Raw genomic sequence first — 26995 nt, 5'->3', positions numbered from 1 at the left:
CTTGTGTTCTCTGCTGTCCTCTTCTCTACAGAAAGATCTGTGTTCACTGTAAGTGTGTGCGTGAGGAGCACGCCGTGCGCGCCGTCCCGGGGCAGAAGATGATGACCAAACTCGTGTCCGACTTTCAGAGACATTCCATCTCCGACGACGACTCGGGCTGCGCCTCCGAGGAATACTCCTGGGTCCCACCGGGGCTCAAGCCGGAACAGGTACGAGCGCCGCACACAGACGAACGCTACACAACTGTTAACACTACACAACTGTTAACGCTACACAACTGTTAACGCTACACAAATGACTCCACACAACTAACTCCAGTTAACTCCGCACATCTCACTGATGTACCAAGTTTCCGGTACTTCAGTCTGTCTTAAAGTCGTGTGTACTTGTACTCTCAGGTGTACCAGTACTTCAGTCTGTCTTAAAGTCGTGTGTACTTGTACTCTCAGGTGTACCAGTACTTCAGTCTGTCTTAAAGTCGTGTGTACTTGTACTCTCAGGTGTACCAGTACTTCAGTCTGTCTTAAAGTCGTGTGTACTTGTACTCTCAGGTGTACCAGTACTTCAGTCTGTCTTAAAGTTGCGTGTACTTGTACTCTCAGGTGTACCAGTACTTCAGCTGCCTGCCTGAGGACAGAGTGCCGTATGTGAACAGTCCAGGAGAGAGATACAGAATCAAACAGCTGCTGCACCAGCTGCCCGCCCACGACAGCGAGGTGCGTCTACTGTTTATCTCAGGTGTGTTTATCAGAGGGTCATGACCTCACGGACTCATGTGTGTGTGTGTGTGTGTGTGTGTGTGTGTGCGCCGCAGCCGCAGTACTGCAACTCTCTGGACGAGGCGGAGAAGAAGGAGCTGCGAGCGTTCAGCCAGCAGAGGAAACGGGACAATCTGGGACGAGGGGCCGTCCGACCTTTCCCCGTGACCATGACCGGAGCCATCTGCCACCAGGTACACACACACACACACACCCCTACACACACACACATATATACACATACACACATAGACACACATACATATACACACACACATACACACATAGACACATATACCCCCCCCCCCCCCCCCCCCCCCCCACACACACACATGTTTTTCTGACGTTCTCCTGTGGGAGGGGGGCGTGTGTGTGCAGGCTCAGCTCTGGCACATACACACACACACACACACGGGGGGGCGTGTGTGTGCAGGCTCTGCTCTGGCACATACACACACACACACACACGGGGGGGCGTGTGTGTGCAGGCTCTGCTCTGGCACATACACACACACACACACACACACACGGGGGGGCGTGTGTGCGCAGGCTCTGCTCTGGCACATACACACACACACACACACACACACACACGGGGGGGCGTGTGTGTGCAGGCTCTGCTCTGGCACATACACACACACACACACACACACATACACACACACACGGGGGGGCGTGTGTGTGCAGGCTCTGCTCTGGGGCGTCGGTTTAATGCTCATGTCTCTGTGCACGTGTGTCCTGTGCGTTGTCAGTGTGGGAGACAGATCAGCGGGGGGGACATCGCCGTCTTTGCGACTCGCGCCGGGAGCGGCTGCTGTTGGCATCCTCAGTGTTTCCAGTGCGCCTCCTGTAACGAGCTGCTCGTCGACCTCATCTACTTCCACCAGGACGGTCAGATCTACTGCGGCCGGCACCACGCGGAGAGGCTGAAGCCGCGGTGCCAGGCCTGCGACGAGGTAACGCCGCTCTGAGGGTACAGATATACACAAAGTACTACGCAGTACTCTGGTACTACCAAAGTAATGAGCAGAGCTGGAAGAAGTACTCAAGTTAAAAAAACATTCAAAAAACCATGACCTGGTAAAATCAGTGTCTTAGATCCATAAACGCCTGATGTTTTTTTATGATAAGCTGTAAAAACCTAACCCTAAGTACAAAGTGTAAATTTTGGGCCATAAACCGCTGCTTTTTTCCCACGCTCTGAACCCTGCGGCCTGTACAACCCTGCAGCTAATTTATAGATTTTTACTGGTTAATGGCCCGTTTGAACGAGGTTTGCCCTCACCTATTTTAATATAATTTGGTCATGTTCAACGGGCCGGATTAATAAGCCCAAAGGGCCGCATTTGGCCCCTGGGCCGTAGTTTGTCCTTGTCTGGTCTATAATTTTCTCAGCCATTCAGCTTCAAATGTGGTGATTTTGATAAAGATTTGAGTTTTGTTCAACAGAAACAACTGAATCAATGTTTTTTTCAGTTTTTCTTTTATATATATATATATATATATATATATATATATATATATATATATATATATATATATATATATATATATATATGTTTATAAGTATAAACATGTTAAAAATAAACCCTCAGCCTTTTCAGCAGGTCTCACAATAATACAAATACTTTTACTTTTCAGTCCATTTCAAAAACATAGAGTGTAGAAAGTACAGATACTGCTCTCAGATGTAGTGAAGTAAAAGTAACAAGTAGCTTAAGTAAAGTACAGATGAATAGAACTTTACTTAAGTACAGTTCTTTAGTACTTTTACTTTGTCATGTTCCACTGCTCTGCCTCAGTTTGATTGAACCAAAGTCTGGGAAGTTTATAGATGTAAAATGTGATGCTAAAGTTTGTTCATTTCAAGTTTAAGTTTATGTCCAGACAGATCAGCAGATAGTTACAGTTACAGTTTTAGTTTTAGTTTTAGTCGCCTGTGTGTGAATCCGTCTGTGTGAATCTGTGCGTCTGAGATTAGACGTGGTTCAGAAATGGATTTTGTCCGACTGACCCACAAATAAAACCGGCTCATGTCAAATCAGCATTTTCCCCTGACGTTCGTGTTCTCACAGAAACACCCAGACGTCTCCAAACGCTTCACGTGTCTCGTCCTCTCGGTGGATCTGAGCTTTCGACGGCGATGTCTTTAATTCCGTGTCTCTCCCTGTGGCGTTGTGTTGTAGATCATTCTGGCAGACGAGTGCACGGAGGCCGAGGGCAGGTGCTGGCACATGAAGCACTTCTGCTGTTTCGAGTGTGAGGCGGCGCTCGGAGGTCAGCGCTACATCATGAGGGAGAGTCGACCGTACTGCTGCTCCTGCTACGAGGGGCTGTACGCGGAGTACTGCGACACGTGTGGAGAAAACATCGGTAAAAACACAGTCAACGTGAATAAATGAACACGATCGGTCAAAGGTTTGGACACGCCCTCTCATTCAGATGGTTTTATAAACACAGAAGACATCAAATAAATTAAGTAACATATTTGGAATTATGTAGTACAGAAAAAAGTAACTGCTAAATATTGTTTTTATATTTTATATTCAAATCTTCAAAATACCACGCTCTGCTTTGTTGAGATATTTAATGGAGTTAGTTATTTTTTTCTTTACTACATAATTCCATAGATCTTACTTCATATATTTGATGCCGTTTGTTTTTATATAAAGTGTAGAAAGTAAGAAAGTAAAAAAAACCCCAAAACATCGATTGAGGGAGTGTCCAGACTTTTGACGTGTCGTGCAGTTCAGACTCTGACCGGTTCATTAACGTCCTGCAGGTATTGACCAGGGCCAGATGACGTTTGAGGGTCAGCACTGGCACGCGGTGGAGGCGTGTTTCTGCTGCGCCCGGTGCCACCTGCCCCTCCTGGGACGACCCTTTCTGCCCCGGGCAGGGCTCATCTTCTGCTCCAGAGCCTGCTCTTTAGGAGACGACCCCAACAACTCCGACTCCTGTGACTCCGCCCTGCAGAGCCGCTCTCCTTTAAACAGGAGACACATGACAGGACGAGGCCCGCAGCAACACTGCTGTTCACCTCTTCAGCCACTAGAGGGCAGCCACTCCCATGTAATACCAGCGAGAGACTGTATTTACACCACAATGAAAAACAGAGGTGAGTGTTATCCTGTGTAATGTTTGTTTCTCAAATGAAGGACTGTATTTCTGATGTTTGCTCTGTGATATTTCCAGGTCCACATTACACTTTTATAGAACTCAATGGAGCCCCTTCATCCCGTCCTCCCAGAGGCAGCTACACCCCGCTCCCACACATACACCTGGCAAACGGACGGGGCCCCTCCTGGCCCCATGACATCACACACTACGGCGTAGCACCAGGACGCTGCGACAGTCCTCACTTTAACTGCTCTGAAAATGAAAACAGAACAAACGGAGACATTGGACATCCTCTCACCTGCATCAACTCCAGAGAGACGTCCAGCGCTAAAGACTGCATGGCCTGGGTGGAAAAGACACATCAAGGTACGTGGCATAAACACGAGACATAAACACGAGACATAAACACGAGACAGTTCACAGACGTCGTTTCCTCACCGGCTCCGCTCTGTTTGCAGTTTATCCATCAGAAAACGATCGAGACTCACCTGATCTACCTCCGTCTGACTCTGACCTACCTCCTCCTCTGCCCCTAAAGTCCCACGAGCCCCGAGACTCTCCCCCTGTGAATGTGACTCAGGACAGACCCTCAGACTCCCCCACGCCCCTGTCCCGTGGCGGCACGACCCGGGTCAGCTTCAGAGAGCCAATCAGCAGCAGCTATTCTGTGGAGGAAGAGGAGGAGGAAGAGGACGAGGAGGAAGAGGAAGAGGAGGAGGAGGAGGAAGAAGATGAGCCCTGTGACAAAGAGGAGGAGGATCAGTCCCAGGACGTGTTTGGAAGCAGGTTACAGCTGAAGAAAGGCATCCCGCCTCAGATGGACCTGCTGGGTAAATGTCTGTCATGTTTTAGAGAAATGACAGCGGCTCAGTCGGTAGAGCGAAGGTTGGCGGTTTGAATCCCACTCCTGACGTAAACATCGTAGATACAGTGGTCTGATCCAGTGACCCACAGGTTGATGGTGCGAGTCCAGCTCCCACAGATGAATGCTGCTGTTGTGTCCTTTGGCAAGACACTTAACCCCCTCACCCCCAGTGTGTGTGAATGTGTGAGCTCAGAAGGACACGGCACCAACAGTTTAATGTGAATTTATATCTGTCACAGGAGGAGTCGAAAGGAAAAGCTCTTGATTTACTGGTCAATCTACAGACTGGTTTAGACCTGGTTTAGACCTGGTTTAGTCCTGGTTTAGTCCTGGTTTAGTCCTGGTTTAGATCTCTGGTCCTACCTTCACCTGTTGTCCTGGTTTTCCTCCCTGGGCAGATCATGTCCCACTGGGACGAGGCTCCGGGGCAGACCCAGGACACTCTGGAGGGACTATGTCTCTCTGGCCTGGGAACGCCTTGGGGTCCCAAAGGAGGAGCTGGAGGACATGTCTGGGGTGAGGGAAGTCTGGGAGTCCCTGTTTAGACTCGACCCCAGATAAGAGGAAGAACATGGATGAAATGTTTTATAAAGGCTCTATAAACCTGTACAAACTAAGAACAATGAACAACATCGGTTTAAAAAATAAATACATCGCTCATAAGTTTATCATGTCCCTGTGGGTCAATGGGTCAATGGGTCAATGGGTCAATGGGTCAATGATGTTTATATCGAGAGCGGGAATCGAACCACCAACCTCCAGTGAGCACAGACTCAACCACCTGAGCCTCTGCTGACTGAATCTGTCCATCCTCCTCTGATCTCTGTGTTCTGTCTCTTTTCTTTCTGTCAGACGGCTCGTCGCACCATCACCGTCGCCGCAGAGGTTGGGGTCACTCCCGCGTGCCCTCTGACCCCTCTCTCCTCACGGGGTCAGAGAGACGGCACCGGCGCTCCCGATCCGAACGCCCCCGACTGGACTCGCTGGAGCGCAGGGGGGAGAGGGACCGGGAAATCCGAGGTTCGTCCCGCTCCCTGTCCGTCGGCCTCCAGACGGGACGCCGCGGACACGAGGACTCCTGCTCCACCTGCTCCTCCTCCTCCTCCGACTCAGAGGAGGAGGGGTTCTTTTTGGGGAAACCGATCCCTCTGCCGCCGCAGCTCCGAGCGACCCCGAAGAGCACCCCCGCGCCTCCCCCCGCGGGTAAGGAGGCGCAGAAGGAGAGCGGACTTCGCGGGAGCTTCAGGCGGAGACGAGCTCACAGTCTGGGGGCGAAAGACAAAGATAAAAACTGCGCCATTTCGTAGCATCTGAGCGAGTTTGGTTTAAAATCAGAAATGTTAGAGTTACGAGTGTGATTTAAGTTCTGTTCCTGTTGATATTTTGCAGTGACGTCGCGCCGGGGGGGTTCTACGTGGATGTCTATGGTGGAATGTTACCGTGGCGACACAATTAGCACATTAGCCAACGCAGATTGTCTGAAAAAAACAACTCAAAAATGTATTTAAAGAGCACATTTTCAGGAGGCTGTGGTCAGTCTGAGCGTTCATGGTCCTGTTTAGGAGTCATGCTAATGCTAATGCTAATGCTAATGCTAATGCTAGCTTGTGATGTAATATTATTTGAGAGGGACTTATTTAACAGCACAGATCAGCTCACCAGATATAATTCTTGTGTTAAAATAAAGCTCAGGTTAAAGTCGAACTTGAGTAACAGCTTCAGACAGAGCGGTGCCTCCAGTTAGCGTCACACCCCCAGAGAATGTGGATGACAGATTTAATCCATGTTCTAATGTTTCCTCCTCAAAAACAGACGTGGAGTTGTGTTTTGTTTCATTCACACGTTTGAGTCACACTTTATTATTCGTCTGTTACATCTACAAAGATCAAAATACGACGTTCCACCTTGTGATGTCATCAAGTGGGAGTTTTCAAGTTAACTCCTCCTCCTTTTACCTTTAGTCCAGTCGAGATAAGAGACAACTCCAGGACTGAAATGATCCAAATGATTCTAGAAATGAAGGTGTGTGGAGTTTAAAAACACAGTGGAGCACTTCCTGTATCACCACATGATGACATCACAAGGTGGAACAGAGTGTTTTCAGTTTGAGCCTAAATCTGCAGGTTTGTGTGTGACGAGTAAATTGTGTGATCTGCTCTTTGATGTTGTTGGTCACAGTGATCGATCGAGTTTATTGATTAAACAAATAATCCTGAGTCACATGTTACATAATACTACACACTGTACTACACTCTGTACTACACACTGTACTACACACTGTACTACACTCTGTACTACACACTGTACTACACTCTGTACTACACTCTGTACTACACTCTGTACTACACACTGTACTACACACTGTACTACACTCTGTACTACACACTGTACTACACTCTGTACTACACTCTGTACTACACACTGTACTACACTCTGTACTACACATTGTACTACACTCTGTACTACACTCTGTACTACACACTGTACTACACATTGTACTACACTCTGTACTACACTCTGTACTACACTCTGTACTACACTCTGTACTACACACTGTACTACACATTGTACTACACACTGTACTACACTCTGTACTACACTCTGTACTACACTCTGTACTACACTCTGTACTACACTCTGTACTACACACTGTACTACACTCTGTACTACACTCTGTACTACACTCTGTACTACACTCTGTACTACACACTGTACTACACTCTGTACTACACATTGTACTACACATTGTATTGCACATTGTAATACACACTGTACTACACACTACTTCATGCTGTACTACACGCTGTACTACGCATGTACTACACACTGTACTACACACTGTACTACACATTGTACTACACACTGTACTACACACTGTACTACACATTGTACTACACACTGTACTACACACTGTACTACACACTGTACTACACATTGTACTACACATTGTACTACACATTGTACTACACATTGTACTGCACATTGTACTACACACTGTACTACATGTACTACACATTGTACTGCACATTGTACTACACACTGTACTACATGTACTACACATTGTACTGCACACTGTACTACACATTTTACTGCACATTGTACTGCACATTGTACTGCACATTGTACTACATGTACTACACTCTGTACTGTTTGAGTTGAAGCCCCCTGGTGGATGAAACGTGAAACTTCATCAGAGGTGGAGGAAGTACTCAGTTTTATTAAGTAAAAGTAAAAGTATCAAATGGACAAATCTGCTTCAGTAAAAGTATTGAAGTACCTATTTAAAAATGTACTTAAAGAGTAAGTAAAAGTAAAAGTAAAAGTACTGTTCATTTGTTGAAGTGTAAATGTGACTGATTCAAAATGACACATTTTGTTCAACATGAATCAATTTCTTCATTTTTTTCTGAATTTTGTGTTTTTATTTTTGTTTTGCTCAAAGTCAAAGCTCAAACTCTTTTATTCAGGATTTTACAACGAACGTGGTAAAAAAAAACCCTCAAAAAATCAGATGAAAAGTACTTTTACTTTTACTTTTACTTTTCAGTCCTGTTCAAAAATGTAGTGGAGTAGAAAGTACAGATACTGCTCTCAAATGTACTCAAGTAAAAGTAAGAAGTACCACTGTAAAATGTACTGAAGTAAAGGAGAGATACCTCAGAATTCTACTTCAGTACAGTACTTTACTCCTTGTACTTGTACTGATAAGACACAGTACTCGTCTGTGATAAAATCTGTAAAAAAAACTTCATATTTGTGACGAGTTTTTATCGTCTGTTTGAAAGTTTGTCACAGTCGACTGTTTTTACATAAACTCCAGCAGCGACAGATACTACTACTAAAATACTGCAGATACTCGGTACTTTTCAACATAAAGTAAAAGTAGTAAAGTACTGCACTTCAGTAGAATTTTCAGGTATCTGTGCTTTACTTAAGTACATCCTACAGTGTGTACTTTTTACTTTTACTTGAGTACATTTGAGAGCAGTATCTGTACTTTCTACTCCACTACATTTTTGAACAGGACTGAAAAGTAAAAGTACTTTTATTTTTACCATGTTCAGAAAAAATATACAAATAAAAACAGAAAAAAAACATTAAATTATCTCAAAATTCTGCTCAAATCTTTATCAAAATCACCACATTTGACGCTTTATAAGACTCAAAATCTGCACAAAATACTTTACTTTTTACTCTTTATGTATATTTTTAAACAGGTACTTTAATACTTTTAGTTAAGTAGATTTTAAAGTACTTTTTTGCTCCAGTGTCTGTACTTTTACTTCATGATGTTGTGAAAGATGAGTTTTCTTTAACGTGGTGTGGCCTTCGTGCTGTAAATATCGTTTTATTATTTTTATTTTTATTTTGTAACAGATTTGTACAAAGTTTAGTAATTATACAAGTCAGAAACATATTTTTATATATTTGGTGTGGGGTCATTTACGTGGAGAATGTTGTTTTGTTTTTGTTTTATATTATTTTGGATTTTTTGTGAATCACTTTAATAATTTAGACCATTTAATAAAATAAAGAAATAAATTATTAAACTGAATTGTGGAATTATTTCAAATATCTGATAAAAAACAAATAAAATACATCATAAAAAACACAGAACAGGTGATGAGTTTAAAGTTTTCTTATTGTTTTTTTTATTATACAAGTGAAATTCCAGAATAAAATATGTAAACCACAAACTCAAACAGACACTGATACTCGGGGACGGTTCAAATTTCAGTTAACCTAATAAAAGAAAAAGAAAGAGAAAGAAAAAAAACAGAAAAGGTGTTCAAAGGTGACCACTTCCGCGTTTAGGAGCCGCACGGACCAATCAGAGGCGAGGGGCCGTCCCACGCGCGCACACGTGAGTTGTCAAACAGGTTTGTCTTGAACGTGTCGCAAAGAGGCCACGGGCTGCGCTTTACGCCGCACTCCCCCCCGCGCCACGGCTCCACGGCTCTGACACTCGGCTCTGAGACTCGGCTCTTTCACCTTTTGTCTCCGCAGCTCGAACCGGAGCCGCTCGCAGATCGATTCCACGACTTCAGGTGAGTTTTTAAGCCGTAAATGAACCGTTTGTGGAGTTTATCCGCACCGGGAAACACCTTGAAACAGAGGAAGAAGCTGTCCTCGGTGTGGGCTTGTCCGGACACGGCCTCAGCGCAGCTCCAGGCCGCTTTTCTGTTTACTTTTAGCTTCCAACGAGAATGTGCGCGCCTCTGGGCTTCTTACACAAACTTTAGCCCCGATCACCACTGTCTTTTCCCTTTCTTTGCTCTTAAAGCTCGTTATTTCAGAGTTTTAAACGCGCTAAACCCTTGACCCGCAGCTTTAAGTCGTGTGTTTGTTTGTTTGACCCTCACATTCCAGCGCCGTGCGTAAAAGCGCCGTGCGTAAAAACCCCACCGTGCGTAAAACCACAGCGCGCAGGGTTAATAATATCACGAGCTGCTGTCTCCTAAACATAGATGAAACATTTGTTAACTGTGGAGTTACTAAGACCTCCTGGGACATAAGGAGGAGCTGTGTTATCAGCAGAGTGCGGCGTACCTCCACCTGGAATGGCAACAATGTGGAGAATGTGAGCAGCAGATGTGGAGACTTAAAATTACAATTCTGCGTTTTTATGAGCCTTGACAACATCTCTGCAGACAAACACAGTGTCTGCTCAGCTCGTCTTATACAAAAGGTTGAGTTTGTCCGGGTTAAATCGACTCTTTCTCTTTTTTTCTTTGTTTAAACCTGCGGGACTTGAGTTTCAAAGATCTTATCCCAGACACTGGTGGAGTTTAAGTCATTGTTTCTTCAGCAGCTGTTAGTGAGGAGTCTGCAGACAAAGGTTTGTTGACAACTGCCCCCATAGACCCCAGCTCCGCTCACACAGCCGCCCCCACACACACCCGACCCCACACACCCGCCCCGCACACTCGTCCCGGGCCCCTGTTCCTCTCAAAAGGATCTGTCACTGTTATTGTCCCGGGGGCTGCTGGGAGATTGATGGCTCTTAGTGCTAAAATAAAAGTGACTGTGGCAGCGGCCGGTGCGTCGTGTGAGAAAGTCGTCTGATTGGCTGTTTGACAAAAGGAGGAAGTGCCTCTGTGTGAAGTTCAGTCTGTTTCAGTTTGTGAGAAGTGACATAAACAGTTTAAGCTCATGATTAAATATTTGCTGTTGTGATGATTCTGCTTCTCGTTTGACTAAAGATGAAAGTTTGTGTTTTTCAGAGCAAACGACGATGAGGATGAGGCGATGAAGGCCTCTCCTGAGACACTGAGGCACAGTTCAGGTAGAGGCCGTGTTCTTCTGGTCACATGATGCCCGCGGAGACTCTCCCAGCGTCCGCGAGACGTCCCGTGGGGACGGTGGTCACGTCCACTCCCCCTCGTCTCCGGCCCAAAGCCCCCGTGGCCCCGGAGCTTTACCGGCGCCGACAGGGAGGACCGAAGCAGAGCGCCGTGGAGAGACTGGAGGCAGACAAAGCCAAGTATGTGAAGAGTCAAGTCGCTCTGAGTAAACAGCAGCCAGTGCGCCCCCTGGAGGTGAGCAGAGCTGTGCTCAGCTGCTCCGCCCTGCAGCCCATGAAACTCAGCCCCCATCCCAAGACCCCCATCACCGCCAAGACGAAAGAGACGAAACCTCCCATCACCGCCAAGACGAAAGAGACGAAACCTCCCATCACCGCCAAGACGAAAGAGACGAAACCTCCCGTCACCGCCAAGTCCAAAGAGAGTCTCCAACTGGACCTGGAGCACCTGAGTAACCTCATCAGCGACGTGAGCGACGGCCCCCGAGCGGACGACACTAAACCTCCACAGACCGTTTCTCCACAGAAGAAGCCGACTCCTCCGCCGCCGGCCCCTCGCCCGGACTGGTCCAGTCCAGCCAAAGTGAGACTCAAAGCCCCGCCCCGAGAGGAGAGCGGCCCCGCCCCTCCGGCCGCCGGGACAGTCCGCAGAGTGGACGTCCTGCCTCAGGCCGGCTCCGCTCGGCCCCCAATGAGACCGGCGCAGTTCATGAGGCAGCCCCTTCAGCCCCTCCTGCTGCACTCCCAGTGTCTGCAGAGGACACGCCCCTTTCACCCCAGAACGCCCGCCGCCCCGTCTCCTCTCAAACCTGTGATCGCGACACCTCCAAAACCAGAAAACGCTCCTCTCACTCCGCCTCTAAAGACCCCTCCCGCCCCCAGCGACGCCCCTCCTGAGGCCCCCGTGTTGCCCCCGCCCTCCCCGGCGTTCACCCGCCTCTCCTCCTCCAGCGGCAGAAAGCGCCCCTCCCTCACCCGCTCCAAGTCCGACCTGAGCGACCGCGTCTCCAGAGCCGGGACGGAGCTGGAACGTTTCTTTAACCTGTGCGGACTGGACCCCACGGACTTCCGGGACCTTACGGCCTCGAACTCGGACATTGTGTCTTTGGCCCGGTTCCGCAGCGTGAGCGCCCCCGGGTCCGAGTGCGGCGGGTCGGGACGAGAGGAAGAAGAGGAGGAAGAGGAGGAGAACGCCGGAAACGCAGCGGCACGAGTCCCATACGGCGTGTCGGTCATTGAGAGAAACGCAAGAGTGATTAAGTGGCTTTATGGGCTCGGCCAAGCGAAGGACAACGCAAACACGAGCACGAATCTGTGAGAAAACGTTTATATTGGACACGGCGAACCTGCTCCCGCCGCGCTCTGAACAGGAAGTGATCAGGGACACGATTACGGCTCCAATGTCTGTGTAAAAACTGCGTCCTCTCTCTGTAACTGCTGCTGTCAGACTCGTCATTCAGACTCAACATCCTCGCTCCTGATTGGCTCTGCGGTTGCTATGATACTCGAGGTCGGAATCCTAAATCAGAAACTCTGCTCTACTTTCGCCGCTGTGACCGTTTAACCACTTTCTACCGTCTGTGGTTCTGTGGTAAATGTGAACACTGCACAGACGAGCGTTCGTTCTTTTACATACGACTGGAATTTTTTTATCGATTATTAGTTATTAGAGATGGGTCGATATGGACTTTCTGAGCCGATACGATGTCTGATATTTTTGCTTTTAATTCCACACACGTGTCTTTAAGTTTAAGTGACAGTGATGAACTTGCCGCGTTTGTAGAAATAAAAAATAAAATGTATTTACGTGGAATTTAAAATAACAAGTCTAATAGTTTGTAGAAAAGGTAAAAACACTGGGACCGATATATCGCTCGTCTCTAATCGTTCTGTTCTGATTTTTGTCCCATACTGGGGCTGTGCAGGCGACAAATGCAAAAAGAGTTGATATAAATGTTTATTTCCACGTCGCAGAGACCAAAGTGTTTCTGTTTGTTCAGGATCAGTTTGTGTTTTGTCCCATAATGGGGCCGTCGTTTTGTGTCACAGATTATGAAAAAATGACAATAAAAGGTTCATGATGCAAGAGAATATTTGAATATTTTTATTTCAAATCTTAAAGCTTCTTTTGACAGCGACAGTTTAGTCAGAAATCACAAGGAAATGAGAAAAGCCTCAGAGGTGATTTAAAGTAAAAGGACAGAGTCAGCCTGTCCACCAGGGGGCAGCACTCACAGCGTCTTTAAGTGCTTCAGATTTACGTTTCTTACATTTTTCTTTGGTTTTATTTGTCCTGAGTGTGAAGTAAAAATAGTGTTGAAACCTCAAAAGCATTTTTGTCAGTTGTTTCAGTTCAGTATTTATACTTAAGTACATTTTACAGTGTGTACTTTTTACTTGAGTACATTTGAGAGCAGGATCTGTACTTTCTACTCTACTACATTTTAGATCAGGACTGAAAAGTAAAAGTATTTTTAACAAGTTTAACAAAAATATACAAATAAAAATGATCGATTCATTTGTTTCTGTTGAACAAAATTCAGCTCAAATCAAAATCTCCACATTTGAAGCTTTAAAGACTCAAAATCTGTGAGAAATACTTTTACTTTTTACTCTAAGTACTTTTTAAACAGGTGCTTTTTTTTGCTCTTTTTTTTTCTTTTTCTTAATTTTCCAAACTCAGTGCTTCATCCACCACTTTTTGTGTTAAAGCTGCAGTGTGTAACCTTTCTGGTATCGGGGTCAGACACTCGCTGGTCTCCATAGAGATGTTTGTCATTCTGCCTGAAATGTACCACAGTATGGCTTTAAACCCATCTGTCTTGTATTTATTCAGTCTCAGGGGTTTTACTGCTCAAAAATAAAGCAGCGACACGTCTCCACATATAAATATATGATTTTACTCTATAGAGTAAAATAATATATATCTATATATATCTTTAATATGTCTGACCCACAGACTGTTTGTATAAAAGGACAGAGCTAAACCTGCCGCCGCGTTACAAACAGGAAGTGATCATGTTCTGCACTTCCTGCTCCACTGACTCGTCATTTTGGTCTTAAATGTTCGTATTAACCCTCTACATGATCCTGGGGTTTTTATTTCACTATTGTGTCTGTAAATCAAGATATGAACATTAATAACAGACAAATCAGGTCCTTCTGTCCCCGAGGTCGCTCCTGTTAGCGTTAGCAACAGGTTTGATTGACAGCGTTGCTAAGGAGCATTACCTTCAACATCCTCGCTCCTGATTGGCTCTTTGGTTGCTATGATACTTGTGGTCGGAATTCTGCTCCAAATTGACCCTTATAACTGCTCGCCTCGATAAGCTTTTTTAAATAATTTTTTTATTTTATTTTATTGTTATTTTATTTATTTTTTATTGTATTTTTAAAATGTATTTTTGCCTCAATGAGCTTTAAAAAAAAAAAAAAATTCTTTTTTTTCTTTTATTTTTTAAAAAATTCATTTTACCTTGATGAGTTTCCTTTGGAGCTGATAATGTGGTGCCGTTTCTCACTCACTTCTTTATCTTTTATGATCTGATCTGAATGTGTCTAAATATAATGATTTAAAACATGATTTTCACATGTTATAATCAGTTATTCATGTTATTTCAGCAGGTTTAAGTTGTGTTGTTGTTTAAAGTCTGTTTTGCTTCACGCTGTTGGTGAATCTGAGACAAAGGAGCAGCTTTAATCCTGTGGTCAGACCAGATTCCAGCTCAAAACGTCGGGGCTGGAGTTTGGGTCACACTGGAGCTTTGAGGCTGAAACTCACTTTTAGTTTTACTTTTGTTGTTTTCTACTTTTTAAATCCAAAATGGCCTGTTTGACTTTGTTTACAGATTTTATTTTGAGCTGTAAAGAGCGAGTGTCCAAACAGACTCAGGCCTTTTGTTCTGGACAGGATCAGGTAAAGTAAAAGTAAAAGTACATGATCATTTTGAGCTGTTTGGGGTTTATTTCTGTGTTTTTTTCAGTTTCGGCCACTCTCTCGTGTCTTGTGTCTCATCTCTCGTGTCTCGTCTCGTGTCTCGTCTCTCGTGTCTCGTCTCTCGTGTCTCGTCTCTCGTGTCTCTTGTTTTCAGACGTCGCCGGGCGTCTCTCTGAGGACCAGGTTGTGTTACGCTGCAGGGGGCGTCCCGTATCAGATGACCACGATCGCCATCGGTGTCTCTCTGCAGATTTTCCTCCTGGACGTTGTTCAGGTAAAACTCAAAATGAGAAAGATCCTGAGGATGTGTAAAAGTAGAAGTACTGAGCTTAAGTAGTGTCTTTAGGCATCTGTACTTTACTTTAAGACTCAAAATCTGTGTGAAATACTTTTACTTTTTACTTTTTAAGTACATTTTTAAACAGGTACTTTAATACTTTTACTTAAGTAGATTTTTCATGTGATAATTTGAGTTTTAATCAAGTAACAAAAAGCTCTGCTCATAAACATCTTTAAACATCTGAGTCCCAGGATTCAGATGGAAAACACTTTAGTCTTTAAGAAACATAAAACACATTTATGTTTAATGTTTAATCTTCATCCTGTCGTCTCTGAGTCTGAATCTAAGGATTTTTCCCACAGAATCAGAAATAAAACAAACAGAACTCTGACTCAAGACAGATTTATATAGGACTAAACCAGAACTGAACCAGAACTGAACCAGGACTAAACCAGGACTAAACCAGGACTAAACCAGAACTAAACCAGAACTAACCCAGGACTTGTGTCCCTGACGTCCTCTGGGTGTGAGATGTTTCCTGTGTCACTTGGGGTAAATGCACTTTTATATTTCTAAACTGACAGTGGCAGAGTTGAGTTTTCAGCCCATAAAAAACGACAGGAGTGAGAGAAGAGGAGTGCACAGAGTGTGTGTTTGAGGAGTGTGTGTTTGAGGAGTGTGTGTTTGAGGAGTGTGCAGAGTGTGTTGAGTGTGTGTTTGTGTGTTGCAGATGGAGCCGTTCTACGTGTCTCTGATCCTGTTCGTGAGTCGGGCCTGGGACGCAGTGACTGACCCTCTGATTGGACACTGGGTCAGCCGCAGTCGCTGGACGCCCATCGGAAAACTGTCCCCCTGGTGAGAGGACGACGTGTTTATGTCACGTTTAGACCTGGTTTAGTCCTGGTTTAGACCTGGTTTAGTCCTGGTTTAGACCTGGTTTAGTCCTGGTTTAGTCCTGGTTTAGTCCTGGTTTAGTCCTGGTTTAGACCTGGTTTAGACCTGGTTTAGATCTCTGTTCTTCTCCTTTGATCCTGAGCTTTGGGTAAAAAAGAACAAAATGGCAGACGAGTTTAAATGAGTTTCCTCTGCAGGGCGGCCGGACGCTGCCTTAGAGACAGGGTGAGGAGCTCGGAGTAGAGCTGTTGCTCCTCCACATGGAGAGGAGCAGCTGAGACTCGGGCGTCTGTTCTGGACGCCTCCTGGGGACGTGTTCATGTCCCACCGGGAGAAGGCTCCGGGGAAGACCCAGGACACACTGGACTATGTCTCTCTGGCCTGGGGACACCTCGGGGTCCCCCCGGAGGAGCTGGAGGACATGTCTGGGGTGAGGGAAGTCTGGGAGTCTCTGCTCAGACTGCTGCCCCCGCGACCCGGCCCCGATAAGAGGAAGAACATGGATGATGAAGTCTGGATAGTCAGGATAGTCAGGTGTAGCGCATTACAAGTGTAAGGCATTATTATTATTAGGATAAAAGTCCATAGAAACGTTGCTGAGCTGGACTCGAGTCTCTTTAAATCCTGTGTTTGATGATGATGAGTTTGATGAGTCTTTGTGTTGTTGTGTTCTTCAGACGCCTGTGTGCGTCGTGTGTTTATCTTTGTTTATCTTTGTTTGTCCGTGTCCCTCAGGCTGGCTCTGTCCGCTCCCTTCGCCGTCCTGTCCTATCTGCTGCTGTGGTTCGTCCCGTCCCTGTCGGACGCTCAGACGGTCGTGTGGTTTCTGTCGGTGTCGTGTTTGTTTGAGACTGTGATGAGTGTGAGTCACACACATTATACTTTTATGTTTAATATTTGAGTTTTATGACTCCACGTCGCTCCAAAGTCTGTGATCAGCAGGTTTCATGACCCAGAGCGAGTCACAGCAGGAGTCAGTCTGTTTCTACAGAGTCCACACGTTTGGACCATAGACTGTGTTTAAACGTCGTCTTTATACAGTAGTAGTAAAAAAAAGAAAAAACATGAATGAGAGTGAGGGGGCGTGTCCAGACGTGTGATTGGTCCTGTACATGTTATTTTATGTATATTTTGGTATTTCTTTGCATTTGTTTCCATTTGTTTTACCTCTCCCTCCGTCAGTCCGTCTTTTCCTCCTCCAGCTCCACAGACTCTGAGGTGTTTCTCTCTCTTGATGTTTTTCTCGTTTTCAGTGCTTCCATGTGCCTTTTCTCTCACTCAACATGTTTTTGGGCGGGTCCAGGAGAGACAGAGACTCGGCCACAGCGTTCAGTGAGTACAGAGTCGTAAGAATAAAAAACTAAATATGAAGAAACAAATAGATTATACCTCGAAAAACATCTGTAACGTAGACTTCTTTCACTCTCTTCTCAAACCTTTTCTTTTCTCTGGCTCAGATCTGAACCTCACTGTCTTCAGAGGAGAGTTTAGTGTCTGAAGGTTCATTTGATCCAAAACGTTTGAGAGCGAATTTGCCCGTGTTGATTTGTACACTGGCAAATATATATATTTTTTATAAATATCGTGTTACACATACAAATATTGTTTTACACGTACACATTTCATTTTGCGCTTACAACTATAATTTTATGTGTACAACTTTGTAATTTTACACGCAATTTGGAATGTATAAAATCACAAAGTTGTAAGTGTAAAGTATTTGTAAGTGTAAAAAAAATATTAATTGTATTCACCAGTGTAAAAATGTGTGTGTTCAAACTTTTTGGAACAAATAGAATAGAATAGAATCTTTGAGACGCAGACGTACGACAGACTGGAGTCCTGAGCTGCTCTTGTGACCGTGTAGATCTAGACCAGTATTTTTAAATCGGTCAGAGATGCTCAAAACAACCTATTCCCAGATTCTGTTTCCAGACCAAAGTGTAGTTTGTTTTCATCCCTGACAGTTTGTTCTGCTCACTAGCGCCTCACAGTGGTCACACGACGTTGCTGTGAGCGTTCAAAATGAAACTATACGACATTTAAACATGTTCAAAACCGCGAAGAAATCATGGTATGGACCGGGGTTTGCGCGCCATTTTAAAAAGTTAACTCCCACGTTTACGACCTTAGACCTTGGCTGTTTTCCTACTGGTGGAGGAAGGACGACAGCGCCATCTGCAGTCGGACTTCTTCAGGACAGTATCCCAGGTGTGCGAGAGTAAAACCCACCCCCTTCGTCCCGGTTTATCGTCTCTATCGTGTTTTGCAAAAGACATGAATTAGGAAAACGGGGAGGGTTTTCAGTGCAGTTCAGTGAAGGAACACAAGACGCAGCAACATCACTTGACCACTGTGAGGCGCCAGTGAGCAGCTCAAACCGTCAGGAAACAGGACCAGAGGAACCTCATGGGACGATAATCTCAGAACCAAATTCAGATAATCTAGAGTAAAAATAAATACATTTCTTTCAAGTTTAAAATGGTCTAATTCCTGGACGTGTGTTTCTTCTTCTGTGATTCTTTGTAGGGATGAGCGTGGAGATGGCGGCCATGCTCGTCGCTTCAATAATCCAGGGTCAGGTGGTCGCTGTGTACAACAACGAAAAGCAGAGAAACTGTGAAGATCTGGAGCAGGTTCAAAACGCAGCTCCGAGTGCGTCCTCTCCCGCAACGCTGCAAGGAACGGTACCAACAACGACACTCCTGACCTCCTGATCTTCTGTCCTCTTGATCTTCTGTCCTCCTGATCTTCTGTCCTCCTGATCTTCTGACCTCCTGATCTTCTGACCTCCTGATCTTCTGTCCTCCTGATCTTCTGTCCTCCTGATCTTCTGTCCTCCTGATCTTCTTCATCGTTGTTTTATCAGGGAGCGGGCTGTCAATCAAACCTGTTGCTAACGCTAACAGGAGTGACGTCTGGCAAAAAAAGGTGTCTGATTTGTCTCTTATTAATGTTCATATCTTGATTTCCAGGTACAGAGAGAGGACACAAAAAACAAAAAATAAACTCTCAAAATAAAAAAAAATTAAAAAAAACAACCTCAAAATATCTAAAAAAAAACAACAACAAAAAAACCAAAAAACTAAATAACAAAAAAGTTCAAAATAAACTTAAAAAAAACAACTAAAAATTAACTAATCAAAAATTAACTCAAAATTTCAAAAAAATAAAAATAAAAAATTAATTAATAAAAAAAACCAAAAAAAAAAAACAACTCAAAATAACAAAAAAAAAGTTAAAAATAAACTAAAAAACAAACAAAAAACCTCAAAAATAATAAAAAAAAAAAAACTCAAAATAAAACCCCCAGGATCATGTAGAGGGTTAATACGAACATTTAAGACCAAAATGAGTCTGAAGCAGCAGAGACAGAGAGAGGACACAGTTTTTACATAGAAAGTGAGTCAAAACCAGAGTTAATGGAGTCAGAATGATCACTTCCTGTTGTGGTGGCTAGCAGGTTAGCTATGTCCATTTATATAAACAGTCTATGATCCTTGCTGACATTAAAAAGGGGCTCAACAGATTTTATGTAAAAACTAAACATGTTTTTTTCCTCAAAAACATTAAAAATCTTCTCTGTCCACAGAAAAGAGCCTTTCTGACCTCCGCGTTGGTGATCGGAGCCATGTTTTTCCTCTGCAGCCTCGTCGTTTTCCTGGGAGTGAAGGAGCAGAGATGTAAAACTAAAAAAAAAGACTCAATGTTTTGTTTTTTTAGATTATGAATAACACTGTTTTTTCTGTGACAGCTCCTGACGGCTCCGACGCACAAACCAGACTCCCCTTTCTGACCTCGTTTAAATTACTGGTGTGTTTTGCGCCGTACCGTCGCCTCGTGCTCGGATTCACAGTCAGCACTCTGGCTTATCAGGTACAGTTTTAACGAGACTCCTCTTCTCATTAATGGAGCCCAAAATACACGGATTAAAACCTGGCGTCAGATCAGCCGCTCAGTGTTCTGTCCTCCATCTGTCTCTTCAGATCTCCCTGGGTAATTTCGCTCTGTTTTGCAGCCACGCGGCCGGACTCGGAGCGCATTTTCAACACCTCCTTTTGGTTTTACTCGTAAGATGGATTTAGCTGCATAAAATATACCATTTACTTTACGATACAACAGAAAACAACACAATACAAAGGTCCGATATCACACAAAACTGACTCTTATAGCTTTAAATCATGTTCTAATCTTGTTACCTCCTCAAAAACACACCTGGAGTTGTGTTTTGTTTCATTCACACATGTGTCTGTCACATCTTCAAACCTCAAAACGCTCTGTTCCACCTTGTGATGTCATCAAGTGGTAGTTTTCAGGTTAGCAGCTACCAATCTTTGTAGAGATTGGCAACTCCAGGACTGAAATCATCCAAATGATTCTAGAAATGAAAGTGTGTGGAGTTTAAAAACACAGCGGAGCACTTCCTGTATCACCACGTGATGACATCACAAGGTGGAGTGTTTTCAGTTTGAGAGAAGAACTCAGCCTAAATCTGCAGGTTTGTGTGTTAAACATGTGAGAATGAAACAAAACACAACTCCAGTAATATAGGAACTTTAAAAGACGAGATAATGGTAGTTTCCTCCCAAATAGAACCTTTTTGCTTTAACTTGTAATAAAAATACTTGTTTGTGCCTGTTGAGTAAATATTTTGGGGTAATTCTAAGTCACTCTAAACACAGGTTATTTATGAGGTCATGTGATGGGATTTTTCACCCTTTGTTTTGCACTTTACATCTAAACTCTGCAGTGTTTGAGGCTTTGGACATAATTCTGTTGTTTTCTATGACAAAGACAAAAAAAACCTTTAATCTTGAGTCTAATGGAGCTCCACAGTCCAAAGTTACATTCATTTTTCCCAAAGAGTTTTCAAAAAATAAAAATGTTCTGAGTTCAAATGAATCTAGGCTAACCAGCTACATGCTAACTAGCTACAGACTAACCAAATATGTGCTAAACAGCTACGTGCTAACCAGCTGCAGCTAATCAGCTATGGGCTAGCCGGCGACGTGCTCTGTGCATGCTAATATCCATAACACTGTTGTTTTAAGTCCAAAAACCATATTTAAAACACAAAATTCTGCTAAATGTTTTAATAACTTTGCTGTTTATGAAGTTTCTGAAACAGATTTTAGATAAAATTATGGGTCTTATGGTCATTAGTTCCACGCAGCTGATTAATCCTGAGTTTTTAAACTTTTATTTATTTTTTGTAAAGTCTATGTGAAAAATGAATGGTAAAGTCCAGGTCATGTCCCAAACAGAACCCACAGACAGCAGCACATCACCTGTTTATCTGCTTTTAGCTCAGACAATTCTGCAATAAACCAAGAAATTCAACCAGTTTTGAGTAAAAGACAGGTTTATTTTTGTTTTTAATGTTCTTTTCCAGGGTTCTGCCTCAGTAGCTGTTCCAATCTGGCACGTCGTCCTCCTAAAAATTGGGAAAAAGCCGACTATTTTTATTGGACTAACAGTAAGACATGAACACAGATCTGAAGAGTTTGGAGTCTGTTTGTGTTGGCTCTGTGTGTCTCTCCAGCTCTTCATCCCCGCTGTGATCCTCGTGGCGTGCGTTCCCAGTAACCTGCCCGTGCTCGTCGTGGCGTGTGTGGTCATGGGCTTCAGCGTGGCCACAGTGTTTCTGCTTCCCTGGTGAGTCACGTTTCATTTGTGACGCATTTATCAGAGCGAGTCTCAACACAACAGACAATACAGTTCTGTGTCACTCGAGTTGTGTTACGCGGCGCAAGATGAGGCAGAGTAGACAAATACTGTAAGAGTAAAGTTACTTCAAAATAGTTTTAGTCAAGTAAAAGTTCAGAGTAGCTCATTCAGACCATTTAGGTGAATCATCATGAATTTAAGTTCCTTCATATTTGAGTTATAAAACAGTTTTTAGTCTAAATCAGGGGCGTCAAACACATTTTCACTTAACTGTCTCTGTATTTATTACTTATTCAAGTCACAAATATTACATCTGCATTTCCATAGATGTAAAAATATGTCTGTGTAACTGCGTATCTCGATTAGCTGACATTTTAAAACAGTCATACCTTTAAATTTACCTTGTCACGGGCCACATAAAATGCCATGGCGGGCCACATTTGGCCCACGGGCCTTGAGTTTAACACATGTGGTCTAAATTGTAGAACCTTACAAACATGTGAGGTGCCACACTGAGGTTCATATGACAAATTATAACTTTGTTGACATCGTACCTGTTGTAAATATTTTGTTTTAGTTAAGTGGCAGTTTGTGAGATGATTTTTTTTCTTGAAATTGAAGAAGCGGAGTTCTAAAAATGAGTTTTATTTTATTTATTTGTCATTAATACATAATAACTTCCATCCAAAGTGAATTGGATATATATATATATACAGGGGTCCCTGGTTTATCGCGGGGGTCACGTTCTAAAAATAACCCGGAATAGGCCAAATCCGCAAAGTTTTTGTCTGTAAAACCCCTCACCACACACTTTATACACTTTTCTCACACAGACGTTAACATTTTCTCACATTTCTCTCTCGTTTAAACTCTCTCAAAGTTCAATTGACATGTTTCCTTGATGCTCTTTGACCCTTGACCCTCTCTGTCAGGTCCATGCTTCCTGATGTGGTGGATGAGTTCACAGTGAAAAACCCCGACAGCACAGACCTGGAGCCGCTCTTCTTCTCCTGTTACGCCTTTTGTAATAAACTGGCCGGAGGCGTCGCCGCTGGAGTCTCCACTATGACACTACAGTGAGTCCAGCGAACAAGAAACACATTTATCCAGTCATTAGAGTTTTTTACCTGTAGCGACAATGAGCTACTTTTACTTTTCTTTATATTCCACAAACATCGTACAGGTCCCATAATGCTCTGCTCTCTGATCTGTTGTAATGTTGTTTCCTCGTCACAAACAGACCTGGAGTTCTGTTTTTTTGTTTCATTTACACATGTTTAACACACTTATTAACTTCTCTCAAACTGAAAACACTCTGTTCCACCTTGTGATGTCATCATGTGGTGATACAGGAAGTGCTCCACTGTGTTTAGGGGGTTTAACTGATTTAAAGTAGAAATCAACTTAAAACAGGATCATTGTTTTTCATCGTTAACCCTGCATAATGCACAAGTAGTTCCGGCAACTGTTAAATCACATTCTATATCACTGCTCTGAGGCCGTTGCCATGACGTCACCATAGCAACGGGTTAAACAAACGCACAGCTGCTCTGAGTAGAATGTAGGACCAGCTTCATTTCAAACACTGAAATAACTCACATTTGAGGCATTTACAGACGGTGAACAGGCTTTTCACAGGTGACACATTTCAGTTTGTTGCCGTGGTAACAGCAGTAAACAACGTTAGGACTGGACAACGCTCGGCTCCTCGTTGTTTAAAGGTCCTACATTACACAAAATTGACTTCTTAGCTTTAAGTCAGGTTCTAATGTCATTACCTCCTCAAAAACAGAGCTGGAGTTGTGTTTCGTTTCATTCACACATGTTTGAGTAACTCTTTATTATTAGTGTGTGTTTCTCCAAAGCTCAAAATGCTCTGTTCCACCTTGTGATGTCATCAAGTGGTAGTTTTCACGTTAACAGCTCCTTTTACCTTTCAGTCGAGATTGGCAATTCCAGGGCTGAAATTACTATCCAAATTCTAGTGAAGGTGTGTGGAGTTTAAAAACACAGTGGAGCACTTCCTGTATTACCACTTGATGACATCACAAGGTGGAAGAAGGTGGAGTGTTTTCAGTTTGAGGGAAGAACGCAGCCTAAATCTCCAGGTCTGTTTGTGATGAGGAAACATTAGAACACAGATCAGAGCAGTGCATTATGGGTCTTTAATACTTTTAAAATGGACACGTACTCTCTTCTCTCTTTTCAGATTCGTGGGGTACAAATCAGGAGCGTGTAACCATAGTGATGAGGTGGCGATGGCCCTAATTGTTTTGTTTTCGCCGGTCCCAATCGCTCTGCTGCTTTTGGGGATGTTGGCGTTTCTCTTCTACCCGATCGACGAGAGAGAGTCGCCAAGGCTGCGAGAACACGTCAGCTCTGTGGAGTAAGTGTATGTTCATAGACTGTTTATGTAAATGGAAGTAAAGGAACACTTTGGATGTACTTGGACTTTAATAACAGATACAGTCGTCCCTCACTATTCACCTTTCGAGGCCTCGCTGTTTTTTGGATTTTTTCTGAGCAGTTTTGCATGTTTGGTTTTTTTACGTGTATTGTGTTGTGCGTCCTGATTGGCTGTTGGACTGTAGACCATTGTGTCGTGCGTCCTGATTGGCTGTTGGACTGTAGACCATTGTGTCGTGCGTCCTGATTGGCTGTTGGACTGTAGACCATTGTGTCGTGCGTCCTGATTGGCTGTTGGACTGTAGACCATTGTGTCGTGCGTCCTGATTGGCTGTTGGACTGTAGACCATTGTGTCGTGCGTCCTGATTGGCTGTTGGACTGTAGACCATTGTGTCGTGCGTCCTGATTGGCTGTTGGACTGTAGACCATTGTGTCGTGCGTCCTGATTGGCTGTTGGACTGTAGACCATTGTGTCGTGCGTCCTGATTGGCTGTTGGACTGTAGACCATTGTCCATCAGTCTCCTCCGTGCCGTGTCTCCTGTCCAGTACAGAATGTGTTCAGACAAATTTACATAAACGTTGGATCTCAGTGTGACTCTGAAGTGCTGTACGTTTGCAATTTGTTTTCTCCCCGACAAAACCCACAATGTCGATGAAACGTTCTGCACCGACAAAGACGCCTACGAAGGTTTGAACTTTGAGAGAGTTTAAACGAGAGAGAAATGTGAGAAAATGTTAACGCCTGTGTGAGAAAAGTGTATAAAGTGTGTGGTGAGGGGTTTTACAGACAAAAACGGAGAGAATAATGTAAAAAATAAAGCTGATACTTCGCGGATTTTGTCTATTGGGGGTTATTTTTAGAACGTGACCCCCGCCATTAACCAGGGACCAGTGCAATTTAATTTTTGCGAACTTCTGAAACTTTCAATTATTGGCTATTTTTGAATATAACACAAACAAAACCAAAATGTAACAAATTATTCTGTTATAATTTGTCCAGTTCAAAGGTGCGATCATCCTCATCGGACCAAAGGGAACGTGCAGACGGGACGTTATGTGTTACTATGACGACCACCGCTCCTGCATCTTCGGATAAAATAAACGCCAACGAATCGAACAAAGATCCCGGAAAATACAGTCGTCCCAAATGTGTGGTCCATCCAAATGTCCATCATGCTTCAGCAGACGACGAGAAGAAACGCAGAGGAACAGACGCGAGCCGATCGTCTCCTGAGCCGAACGCCAAGTCTAAAGTCTCCTGGGTTTAATAAACGAAACGTAAACGGTCACATGGTCACGTTTTTACACGGAGCTTTTCCACCGTCAAGGGTCAAAGCGTCAAGGAGCGACTCACACATTCATACACCAGAGTTTTATAATAACGTACGACAGAATAATGGAAGGCTTCAGTGTCAAACTACAAGCTCCATAATGCCTGGTTTGTTACAGCGTATTCAAAACCAGGCAAAAAGAAACGCAGGGAACTTCTAAACATAAAAATCCCAATGTCATTTATTTCCACTGTTGAAATCTTAATGAGATTTTCTAAGCAGCGTCATGTCCCTGAAGATTAACCTCTTGATCTGCCCTGCAAATCCACACTGATCTGTCTCTAAGTTTTATACAGATTCATATCAGTCTGGTCCCACGTCCAGACCCGTCACTAAAACACAACAATCTGAAGTTTGATACGTCGCTGAAGTAAATAGAGACGATAAACGATAATATTGAAACTCATTTACGCCACTGACACAAAACCCAAGAGCAGATTTGAACCACGAAAACTATTTTAAATCTGCAATATTGTTAAAAATCATCATAAACAGCAGAATGAAACACTTTAGTCGTTAGTTCGAGTCAGACAAGTTATAAATCTACACTTTTATGGTTGAAATCTGAGCCATACAGACAAAAACTAACCAATAGGGTAAAGAAAAATATAAAAAAATAAGTTGATGTAGTGATTATTGTGACAGATTGACCCTCGTCCTCCGCTACGTCTCAAACGTGAACGTCCAATCAGATCTGTTTATTTCAGTGACGCGTGTGAAACGAAGCAGCTCATTGGTCGCCTCTGATTTACAAATAAAAACACATTTCTCACCTCAGATTGACGGAGTTTAGGCTTCGCTCAGTGACTCTGCAGAAATCCAACATGTTTTTCAGCCCTGTGAGATTTTTTAAATTGACCTTTTCCGATACGGCCGGACCACGCCTGTCCCTGATTGGCTGATCCACCTGTCAATCACGCCCATTTGAGGTTCACTGTTGACCAGACTGTGCGTTCGTCGTTGTCTCTTTTGGATAAAACAGGAAGACAGTTTGTAATTAGAATCTTTATTTCATTCAAAGCTGTGTTGTTACAAGCTCACAGTTGTTTTGATTTGTCTGCTTCTTGTACAATCATATAAAATAATCATTTTTACTGAAGCAAAAAATGTTTTATTTAAACTTACTAACTGCCACTTCAAAATCCACCACGCTGTCATTACTGCATTAAGCCCTGTGCTGGAACAAACCACAGACAATAGAAATGTGCTTTTGCCGTTCATATTTAGAGACAAATCTGTTTCCATGTCAACCCGTTATTTCAATTTTCATTTTTAGATTCCACAATATTTCCACAAAACGACTGCGTTAAAGGTCCAATATCACACAAACTGACTCTTGTAGCTTTAATCCATGTTCTAATGTCGTTACCTCCTCAAAAACAGACCTGGACTTGTGTTTTGTTTCATTCACACATGTTTGAGTCACACTTT

At 43.6% G+C, this 26995-nt stretch overlaps 3 protein-coding genes across 3 annotated transcripts in view; all 3 read left to right on the top strand.

The window, feature by feature from the left end:
* The window catches only part of prickle3 (prickle homolog 3), a 118419-nt gene extending 111812 nt beyond the window's left edge, over nt 1-6607 (top strand). Inside the window, exons 4-12 of the mRNA XM_033968942.2 lie at nt 32-209; nt 603-716; nt 815-952; nt 1511-1714; nt 2945-3131; nt 3541-3876; nt 3954-4244; nt 4337-4708; nt 5596-6607. Of these exons, the coding sequence (XP_033824833.1) occupies nt 32-209; nt 603-716; nt 815-952; nt 1511-1714; nt 2945-3131; nt 3541-3876; nt 3954-4244; nt 4337-4708; nt 5596-6050 (2275 nt within the window). The 3' untranslated portion in view covers nt 6051-6607. The remainder of the gene's footprint in view (nt 1-31; nt 210-602; nt 717-814; nt 953-1510; nt 1715-2944; nt 3132-3540; nt 3877-3953; nt 4245-4336; nt 4709-5595) is intronic.
* Nucleotides 6608-9632: 3025 nt separating this feature from the next.
* Nucleotides 9633-13136, top strand: LOC117373275 (protein FAM110A-like). Its single transcript, XM_033969225.2, has 2 exons — nt 9633-9791; nt 10968-13136. Exon 2 carries the CDS (start codon nt 11055-11057, stop codon nt 12363-12365), a length of 1311 nt encoding a protein of 436 aa, XP_033825116.1. The 5' UTR covers nt 9633-9791; nt 10968-11054; the 3' UTR covers nt 12366-13136.
* A 1734-nt stretch (nt 13137-14870) lies between these two features.
* On the top strand, nt 14871-25501 carry LOC117373085 (sodium-dependent lysophosphatidylcholine symporter 1-like). The gene is made up of 14 exons (XM_033968941.1): nt 14871-14963; nt 15139-15258; nt 15995-16119; nt 16894-17020; nt 17412-17490; nt 18688-18845; nt 19751-19841; nt 19913-20034; nt 20145-20228; nt 21551-21634; nt 21701-21813; nt 22758-22901; nt 24035-24211; nt 25234-25501. Exons 1-14 carry the CDS (start codon nt 14871-14873, stop codon nt 25499-25501), a joined length of 1785 nt encoding a protein of 594 aa, XP_033824832.1.
* The last annotated feature ends 1494 nt before the right edge of the window (nt 25502-26995 follow it).

This window comes from Periophthalmus magnuspinnatus, chromosome 7 (assembly GCF_009829125.3).
Source record: "Periophthalmus magnuspinnatus isolate fPerMag1 chromosome 7, fPerMag1.2.pri, whole genome shotgun sequence".
In the NCBI taxonomy this organism is placed as follows: Eukaryota; Metazoa; Chordata; class Actinopteri; order Gobiiformes; family Gobiidae; genus Periophthalmus; species Periophthalmus magnuspinnatus.
This window is presented reverse-complemented; position numbering and strand designations above follow the sequence as displayed.